Source organism: Myotis brandtii, unplaced genomic scaffold, assembly GCF_000412655.1.
Source record: "Myotis brandtii unplaced genomic scaffold, ASM41265v1 scaffold21, whole genome shotgun sequence".
NCBI classification, from domain to species: domain Eukaryota; kingdom Metazoa; phylum Chordata; class Mammalia; order Chiroptera; family Vespertilionidae; genus Myotis; species Myotis brandtii.
In genome coordinates, this window is record NW_005357846.1 from 161,742 (window position 1) to 172,140 (window position 10,399).

General features: G+C 44.0%; 1 protein-coding gene across 2 annotated transcripts in view; it reads left to right on the plus strand.

Moving 5' to 3' along the window:
• LOC102244414 (uricase) overlaps window positions 1-10,399 on the plus strand; it is a 31,192-nt gene that overhangs the window by 18,356 nt on the left and 2,437 nt on the right. For both annotated transcript variants that reach the window (XM_005865697.1, XM_005865698.2), the window contains exons 5-7: window positions 5,637-5,820; window positions 7,394-7,517; window positions 9,686-9,769. In XM_005865697.1, the coding sequence (XP_005865759.1) occupies window positions 5,637-5,820; window positions 7,394-7,517; window positions 9,686-9,769 (392 nt within the window). The remainder of the gene's footprint in view (window positions 1-5,636; window positions 5,821-7,393; window positions 7,518-9,685; window positions 9,770-10,399) is intronic.

Consider the following 10,399-nt stretch of genomic DNA (forward strand, 5'->3'; position numbering starts at 1 on the left):
AAGGGACTTTTCCCAGCAGAATATGTAACTGGGTTTCTCTTAGTGGACTGGATTCATTCTTATCAATTGAGCAAACATTTATAGAAAGCCTACTGACTCTCAAGCACTGTTTTGGGCCCTGAGAATTGCTGTCAAACTCCCATTGCATCAGTTAGTGTACTTTAGGCTGTCTCAAAGTCTGCTAGTTCCATGGGAGAATCTGGAAGAGTGAAAGAAATTTGTTCACCCAAAGGAACGAGGACTGTTATGTTTGTGACTTCCCCAGCTCTGAGAGGAGGGCTGGACCCTGTATGTGGGGTGCAGACTGTTGGTTTAGGTGTTATATGGAACCTGGATCTTCCAAACTCTTTCTTTCATGTGTCTCTGTGAGCTCCAAGCTTAGCCATGCCTTGAAGTCACTAGGATGGTTGAGTTACTAATTTAAACTCTATTGGGCCCCAAACCTCTGCACTATTTGAATCATAACTCATCAAATTTCTCCCAATCTGACACTAATTATAAAAATTCATGGCTAAATAGAGGAATGGAAGATGCAGATGAGATCTCAACTGGCTGTGAAAAATAGTCTATTAACATGGAAACGAGTGGGAGTAGGAAGATGGTTTTAAGGAAGGGATGATGACAGGGAAGTCCTGGAGGAGAATAGATTTAAGAGATGTCAAGCTGAGCAGACCATAGACGTGAGATGGGACAAGTGGGAGACTCAGGCCAGAGATGGCCACTGCCAAGAAGGCTGGGTATGTCCTTTAGATATCAAGACTAAAGTGCTCTCCAGTTCATCCAAAAGAAGAGTTCTTGGCAAACCCCAGGTCTTTTAAAATCATCTTGATTATCACCTAGTGGTACAAAAGCCCAGTTAACTTCCTTCCTCTGGGTGATGTCAGCTCTCCCCACCCAGGAGTGCACAGAGGGAGCTTTCGCTCTCCCTGCATGCGCTAAATGGACTCTCAAAGCAAATGACATTTAATTGATCTTCATTTTTTCTAGCACTTTATAAGTTTGAGGTTTTCTACTAGAATGATTTCATATAGTTTTAAAATATTCTGCTTTTAGCTATTTGTGTCCTTTTTGGAGGTGTTAAATGTGGAAGCAATTATCCTCTTCATGACAGGATTTTTTTCTTGGCTCAGTAAAGCTTTGTGCTTTGTGACACCTGATGCGTAGGTAAGGAATTGGACTTTTCTATTAATTCCCAGTGAGTGTCTTTCCCTTGGAGAACTAAAAGGGGAGGATGTATGCTTCTCTGAGAGATACACCACAATCTGTTAAGTGTGTAGGAGGACACTAAAAGCTGGAGAAGATTATATTCTAGCAAAGTGAAATGTGAAAATCTTCCTTGTGCATTACTCCATAACCATGGCAGACAGACAAAAAGTAAAAAATAAAAAAAGCAAAAAATTTTAAAAAGCTGATTAAGTGGTTTAATGGGAAGTAACCTAGAATAGGACAGTCTTTGGGGTTGAATTCCTTCTTGTTAGTCTAAATTGGAATCTTCTTTAAAGTGTGTGAGGCATCACATTTTTAGTTGATGGGTCTATGAATTTGAAAGGCTCAAGTGCTTACCAGTGTTTAGGAAGCTGGGGCACTGCCAACAGAGGAGATACAATAAGCTCTCTGATTTCATCCAGAGTCTAATGTCTGCCAAGGGAAAAAATTCACATTCAAAGAGTATAGGTTTTCTGTTGTTGTTTTTGTTCATAGAATGATGAGTGCACCCGAGTAGATGGTTTGTGTTCTGCCAAAACTGTAGCAAATAGTTAACTGTCCTTGGGAACATGAGACATTTTATTCTGTGTGAAACCGAGGCCAAAACAAATTAGAAAATGCAACTGCTTTCTCCATTTTCTTATTCTAGCAAGAAAGGAGATCATTTCAAAGTTGCCTAGCAGGAGTGACACTCCTGGAAGATGAATACATCTCGTCCCTGGCCGGATGTGGATAGTGATGGCACATCAGAAATAGTTTTCAGAACCCAATGAGCCTTTGTGAAACCTGGGGAATATTTACAGGTGGTAGAAGTTTTAAGAAGAAGTCAGTTCTGGCAAAATCATCATAAAAACCTTTATAGAGCATTTCTATGGGGCAGCCATTTTTCTTTACAAGTTTTTCTTAGACATCTGTCAACTAGGAAATAAGTATGGTTACCATCTCCATTTGACAGATGAGAAAATCAAGGTAGAAAGAGTTTAAGTAACTTTCTCAGGGGAACAGTGCTCATAAATTGGGGAGGAGAGGCACAGAGAGCGCTTAGATTTGAATTTAGAGATTCTGAGGCCCAAGGCTGTGGTCTCAACCATTATGCAACAGTACCCAGGCATCCTCTTATAATTAAGACCATTGGAGGAGCCAAAGTTTTTTTTAATTACATGGATGCTGGCAATCAAGGCCAGCTGTTTAGGAAAAGATAAAATAGATAAAGTTTGCCTTTGCTTCTCCTTCACCTTCTCTTTATCTCCCTTCAAGTGTTCCCACTACTTTTTTTAACACTACTTCTGATTGCAAACCCACTTTCATTTCTATAGGATATTTTTTAGAAGGGAATTACTATTGGAAATAGATTATAGTATTAATTTATAAAGGTTTAAAGAGTCAGTCCCTTAAGGGGTCTTTGTATTTCAATAAGACATTTTTAAGGAATAAAAAGTTTTCAAGACACATAGGGGCCACTCTAAAAATGATGTTTCACATTCCATTTCAGAACAATGGAGATGGTATTTTTTCAGTCGGGGCTGTATTAGAGGCCTCCAAAGTACACTATGGAATGGGAAGTGGCAACCCCTTTATCTCCTGGAAAGACCTCTTATTGTAAAGAAATGGGGAGAGTTAAAGGAAGGAGAAAACTTTGTGTAGACAAGAATAATCCAAAAAGGAGGAAGAGATGTATGGAATCTCAAAATGGGGTATTGATTTCAAACTCCACTTCTGCCAGTTCCTAGCCAGGTCACTATGGGCAAATGATTAGAAGTCCCCTGGGTAAAATTACTTATGTAACAGAGATGTGAGAATTCAGTAAGGTAAAGAGTGAAAAAGATAACAACTAAACTCATGCTGATAGTCAAGACATTCTTAGAGGATATTGATGCCCTCACCCCCTCTCCCTGCCACACTCTGTATTAGAGTTGTGGGTGGGGTGATCAGGAAGGGAAACGGTAAAGACCAATGGAAGAGAACTGTCTAGAGAAAAAGAGACTAAGTTGTGAGATACTCATTTCTTGATGTGAATCAGACATGTTGCACTCATGCATTCACTCATTCAACAGATGCTTATTGATTACTCCTACACTTCTCTCAGATTTGGGACTTAGACTCACTTGGATCAGCTCCACATTGCATTTAGAAATGCTGATTTTTCAGAACCATGTCTTCATCTAGAATCCGATAAACCTGGACAACCTAATAGCATTAAGGCATTGCTGGTGTCCTTCTCTTGATTCTTCTGCAGATATAACTTTCAATGAGAACTTCAGAATCTATATATATTAAAGGCTAAGTGACCGTCCGACCAGTAGCTATGACACGCAATGACCACCAGGGGACAGATGCTCCAACCAGTATCTATGATGCGTACTGACCACCAGAGGGCAGACGCTCAACACAAGATCTGCCAAGCTGTGGCAACTTGGTAGCAGTAGTTCTCGGGTGATGCACCCCAGAACCAGAGAAAAGGGAGCCCTCTCTCAATCCAGGACCCCTCAGGGGATGTCAGAGGGCCAGTTTTGGCTCTATCCCTGCAGACCAGGCTGGGGGACCCCACCTGCCGGAGGGACACTGCTCACTCCGCAGACGCCCTTCGAGCTGCAGCTCCACCACAGGTGTGGCCAGCCAGGGAGGGATCATGGGAGGTCCAGTCCCACCCCACCCAGTCCTGCCCTGCCGGCCACCTTCTAATTAATTTCCTTTCAATGTGCACAAGTCCGTGCACCGGGGCACTAGTGTTCAATAAATATAATTTTCAGTTTTACCACATTATCTTGGAACACTCTGGTTGGAACACCTTATTTAATCAGTACATGTTTCATCAGCAGATCTACCACTAACCCCTGGCCATTGCTCTCTCTAGTAGATGCACACTTGTGGCCAGGAAAATATCAAAATATAGTCATTATTCATCTACTTCTGAAACTCCACAGCTCCTGAATTAACTAAGGCGTTGACACCACACAAACGATGTAAACCATTGGATTATTAAAGCTGCCCTGGATCGTAATTGAGGATCATGAGTTACATTCTTATTCTTCACCTAAGACCATGTAGAACATAGTGATGCCTGACACCTCCAGCCCTTGATTTATTTACTAAGCAGACCAGGAAGGTTAGATATTAATCAGGAATAACTTTAAGACTGAATAGAGGTGACCTTTGTCATCCTGCCATGGCACTGTGCTAGCGGGGATGTGTACCCAAGTGTCCCCTGAATGTCCAGCCTCACCAGACTGCACACAAAGCAGACTATAGTGATGTTAATTCCTGAAATTTTCTGGCCTTGTAACTCTCTCATTACAAAACTTCTGGGCCTCTCCAGCTAAACTCTCCCACCTTCTGGCAGCCTGAGGGGCTGTCTCATGTGCTCAGGGAGAAGTTGGCACCATTGGATACCGCTTCTGCCTCGCTGGCTCTGCTCAGCATTTGCTGTGCCAGTTATCACTGCTCCTTGGGAAGAATGATGTTCTTCACAGAGCATTGTGCCTTGGGGCTTCTCAGTGTGTCACCTGAAGCCGTGGTCTCTTTAGGCTTCACCAAACTGTTGGAGCTACAGTGTGTTCCATTTAGAAAAAGAAAAAGATAATTCTTCCCTCACTAACTCTGTGCTCCACCTGTCAACTGGACCCTGAGCTAAAACTGCCTGGCACACAAGCAAACAGCTTATTCAGATTATGCCTCTCACCCCTCCACCTCCCCGATTCGCCTCACAAGGTGACATCAGGGGCTGTGGGGAGAGCCACATCATCCCCTCCACTGTTTTCAGCTCTGCACTCTGTCCCCCAGGTCCTCAGGAACCAACTTTGTCCTTTCTCCTTCAGTCAAAAAACTTAGGCAGACCTATGCCTTGCATGTCATCAGCCTCATCTTCCCCGTCTCTATTTAGGCTCAGTCAGGCTTACACTGTGGTCCCTTCATGAAGTTGTCTGGCTTTGCTGACTTCATAACCACAAGGGAACTGAGGATCTGGTGGTGACTGGCGCCATAAGTCAGTATAGACAATCCACATGAGGACTACCCCCAAACAGAGAGTCCTAGCAGCAGACAGAACTGCTTATTAAGTCATTTCAGCATGATTTTCTGTTGAAAGAGATGCAGCTGAAAAAAATAGAAGGTATTTGGACTAGAAAACAACCCTACTTGTAGCTGAGAGGAAGGTATTCATTTCTGTGGGCTTCAACACAACATGGAGGTTTAGTCTCTAACCTTCAGTTCTCCAAGGGCAGGAGAGGGCAGTGAGTCGTGGAATCCAGATGGAGGGAAAGACATACCATCCTCATCATTTGGACTTCAGAGGAGTCAGGGAGACAGAAAACATGGGCAGTGATGTAGTTCTCGGTATAAGCATAGTGTGCCATGTTTTAATGACCAGAATCCTCAGGGCTAGGGATCAGTAAGAAGGCACTGATCCCCTCTTATCTTTTTACTTAAAACAGGACCTCCAGTCATTCATTCAGGAATCAAAGATCTCAAGGTCTTGAAAACGACCCAGTCTGGATTTGAAGGATTTATCAAGGACCAGTTCACCACCCTCCCTGAGGTGAAGGACCGGTGCTTTGCCACCCAAGTGTACTGCAAGTGGCGCTACCGGGGCAGTGACGTGGACTTTGAGGCTACCTGGTATGAGCATGTGCTAGGGCCTAGCGCTGGCACAGGTAGTGTCTGCCCTTGTCCTTGGGGCCTGGAGTTCATGAAGTCTTCAATTTAAAGGGAACCTTGGAGGCCACTCAATTCAACTTCCTCACTGTTCAAAATCCTTTTTGTTGGACAACAGAAAGCCAATGGTCTTACTTTGAGTTGATAAATCTGCACTTGAATCTCAGATTCTATTAGCCATAATGACCTTGAATGGACCACCTAATTTCCATGACCATCTGCTTTTCATTGATGAAATCGGTAGTTCTAAAATATTATTGTGTTCACAGAATCACAGGGAAGGCTTGTTAGGATGTATGTCACTGGGCTCACCCCCCAAAGGTTCTGACTGCAGGTCTGAAGTGAAGCCTGATAACTTGCATTTCTAACAAACTCCCAGGTGATGCTGATACTGCTGGACCAGGGCCCCATGTTAAGAACCTCGGTATCAAGTGAGGATAATGATATTTGGCTTTACTACTTCATCGTAGATGCAGAAAGGGCTAAACTTTCTGCATCAAGGATTTTTCTAATTTTCAAACTGAAAGTCTCACGTCCCAGGAAACCTCTTGGTCCCCAGCAAACTGTGACAGTTGGTCACTCTAAGCTACACTCAAAATGAGATAACATTCACTGAAGCACTTTATAAATGATAAATGCCTTAACAATATAAAGGTATGATTAAATAATAATATCTTTACAAGCTATAATTAAGCCTCTGTACCCCCAGAGTTTACTTTTTGACCAGGCATCTCATTTCTTTGCTGAAGCTCTAATTGTTCAAAACTTCTAAGCTATGATGAGCTGGAATCTGCCCCCGGTAGCTTGCTCCCACTGGTAACGCTTAGCTCTGCTCCTTTGATGATGTGACAGGCTGGGAAATGCTTAAAGAGAAACTCACCTCAATCTGTGTTTCCTTTTTTATTTCAAGCGTTTCCCATGGGCAGCAGCCTGATATATTTTTGTTGAAAAGAGTACAAAATTGAGCATGCCAGAGTTAGGGTGCTAGTTGGGCCTCCCACTAAAGAGAAGGACTGCAAGTGGATTATTTAATTTTTAAGCTCAGATTCCTCCCCTATAAATTGGGGATAATAACAGCACCTGCCTCAGGTATATTAAGAGAATTCAATAAAATAATAAAATAAAATATTTAGTGCAGAGAAAAACAAAAAACAAAAAAACACCCTAAAACAACAATTCAAGGAATCAGCCATGCTGAGAGTAAGAATGCTGGAGTGCTTGGGAGTCCCCTTCATGGCTTCTTCAAGCACAGAAGATTTATCCTGGAATTCCCACTGGGCCCTGGTGCCAGGTTAGGAAAATAGCCCAGTGACACCCAATATGTTTGTTGAGTGGTGTGTGTGTGTGTGTGTGTGTGTGTGTGTGTGTGTAAGGACATAGCAAGTGAGGTTTTTTTTAATATTACAAGATATTAATCTCTTCTAAAATCAACAATAAAATTGCTTTCTGAGGGACAGGAAGGTCACTGCTTCTCAGCTTTATAACGCATTCCTAAAGACCACCCTATGAGTCATCAGTTCTCTTTTCTGTGTTCTAGGGACACCGTTCGGGACATTGTCCTGGAGAAATTTGCTGGACCCCATGACAAAGGCGAGTACTCACCCTCGGTCCAGAAGACCCTCTATGACATCCAGGCGCTCTCCCTGAGCCGGGTTCCTGAGGTATGTTTTATCACTTGCCATTCTGAGGACGGAGAGAACTTGTTGTCAACTCTGAGAAAGAGTTGAGAGTTAAAATAAGAAAGTGGGAGACACATGAAAAATGACATCTGTTGTTGTTCAAAAGCTTGTTATAGCAAGTGAGGAGAGAGTAAAAAATGGAACAAATCTGTCCAACCTGAAAACACAGGCCAGTGCTATAGTTCTTTAGCTTTGCTGAAAATTCTTTGAGTCTTTTCATCTTGCCATATTTAAGTTTTAGGAGATCCAGAAAATGAAGGATAGATGCGGAGTGATTTTATCTATCCATCCATCCAGCCAGCCAGCCAGCCATCCATTTGATATTATTGAATGGTTATTATGCCTCTGTCAAAGCATGAGGAATAGAAAGATACATTAGACATGGTCCCTACCCTCGAAGATAACATCATCCAGTGAAAGAATCATATCAGTAAACTATATGCAATAAAGAATAAATTATTATTGAAATACAGAGGAAGGCACCTAACTCAGGTACAGGGGATAGGACCATCCAGGCTTTCTGGAGGGAGAGGTGTTTGAGTTGAGTCTTAAGGAACAAGTGGGGGTTCTCTGGGTTCACACTCAGAAGTGAGGGAGCAGAGTCGTATGGAGACAGGAGGCAGCGTGGAACAGTCATCTACTGCCGAGGGTCTGCCGCATGTGAAGCTCCGAGAGTGAAAGTCTTTCCATGTGCCTAGAGGTGAGGCAGGAGCTAGATCAGGAGGGCCTCTGTGGTCTTAGTGACAGTCTGTACTGTATCCTGAAAGCTCTCAGGAGCCACCCAGGGGTTTAAGCAGGGTCTGATGCCACCATATTTGCACTTGAGAAAGATCACTCTGAAAGAAGGGTAATAAATTAAAAGGATGACAGACTTCAGACAAGAACTGTTGAGAGGCTGTGGCAGAAATCTAAAAAATGGGCCTGAACTGTGGCCATGAGGGGCTAGACAGGAAGAGTACTACCCTTGGACCTAGGCAGAGGGGCTCCTGCCATGGCCCAGCACCCTGGAGGCTCTCTTCAGGCCTTCTTCTGGCTGAGCTTCTCTCCGCTGGATGAAAAGTCAGTAAGACCAAGGCAGGAGCCCGTGCATCCCCCCATTCTCTGGATAACTGTAGCCCAGAATTTCCTGCCCAAATAACCTGAGACTAATTCCAGAGCCTGAGCAGTCTCTTCCCTAGATCCATCCTCTGGAGGGCAGATCATGCCATTGGTGTGTGTACCCTTAGGCCTGAGAGTGGGCAAAAGTCAGATGTTTTCAGGAGGTATGAATGGGACTTGATATGTAAGCTGGGATGTCAACCCACCTGACATAAGAAAGAAGATGGGATGGGCCAGGGCTGGGGACTGACTCTTCACATGCTGCTATGTCCTGGCATGGCTCTGGGAGGAGTCAGAGAACTTTAAATCTGATCCTGGCCTTCCAGGTTGCGATGAAGGTATATTTGTCAAATTAGAAAGATACAACATATTTTACAGAAAAGTTTTTTTTAGCTTGATTTATAACTTCTAAATCTTTAGACATCTGGTATGTGGGCCTCCAATTATACCCTTACCTCAGGGCCCACACACGTTAGGGAAAGGCCTGGAGCATTAGGAGTGGAATGAGGAGGGAATTAGGAGCTTGACTGGCCAGGCCCAGGAGACCAGTTAGATGCTGAAGAGGTCTCCCAGGTTTCTTTCTTTAAAAAAAATTTTTTTTAATGATTTCGGGGGGGTGGGGGAAGGGAGAAGGACAGAGAGATAGAAACATCAATGAAGAGAGAGAATCATTAATTGGCTGCCTCCTGCACGTCCCCTACTGGGGATCGAAGCACAACCCCAGCATGTGCCCTGACTGGGAATTGAGGTTATAGGTTGACGCTCAACCCCTGAGCCACACCGGCCAGGCAGTCTCCCAGGTTTCTGATCCAAGAAGCTCTTGCTTTTCTGAGAAGCAGGTTTTGTACATGGAGAGGAGTGGGCCCACCGTCTAATAATAGGACCAGGATAGGAGAACAGTGTTGGGCAGTAGGGGACCATCAAAGGTTGTTTCAGAGATAGAGGGGGAACCTGAGTAACGGACTAGTGGGTAGGTTGGGGAGGGGGTGAGTGGTGGATGGATAGATGGATCCATGGTTGCCCAAGGTGATATATACTATGGTGGATTCCAGATAGAAGACATGGAAATCAGCCTGCCAAACATCCACTACTTCAACATAGACATGTCCAAGATGGGACTGGTCAACAAGGACGAGGTAAGAACTTTAAAAATATTTAAAGCACATCTACCCTCCCCCCGTCCTCCTTATAAACTTGGGTTGATAATGTCACCGACCAAAACTCTTGAGAGCCATTGCTTTTGGAGTATTTATAGTTGCCGCTGACTAGAGCCCTGACTCTGGGCCTCTCACTCTCTGAGGCTGGAGCACCTGGAAGTGGGTGAGTGATTATAGAGGAGGGTTGGAAGTCGCCCAGAGTGAAAGACAGAGAAAGAACAGAGTGTGCCCAGGGAAACAGCCCTGAGATCTCCTTCTCTGGAAAGTGCCACACAAGGTCACAGCTTCATTATTTTCCCATCACGAGGTGATGAGGAGAAATAAAAGGTTCCATTTTCATCTCGTCCATCATCTCTAACTTTTGATTAAGTAGTCAATTCCGTAGCATACAATATACACAAAAAAAGGATGAAAGCGTGTTTGCGTTTCTACTTGCGATCACGGAAGGCACGATGGGAAAATGCAGGTTTTGAAAGGAAAGCTAGTCTTGGAAAAAGCGCTCACCCTGGCTTATTTTTAGCCGTGGCAGACAGTTAACCAAGTCAGTGCGTCTGACTAGACAGCCCGAGGTCCCGACAGGCAACCTGTGGCAGCAAGGCCTGGGAGATA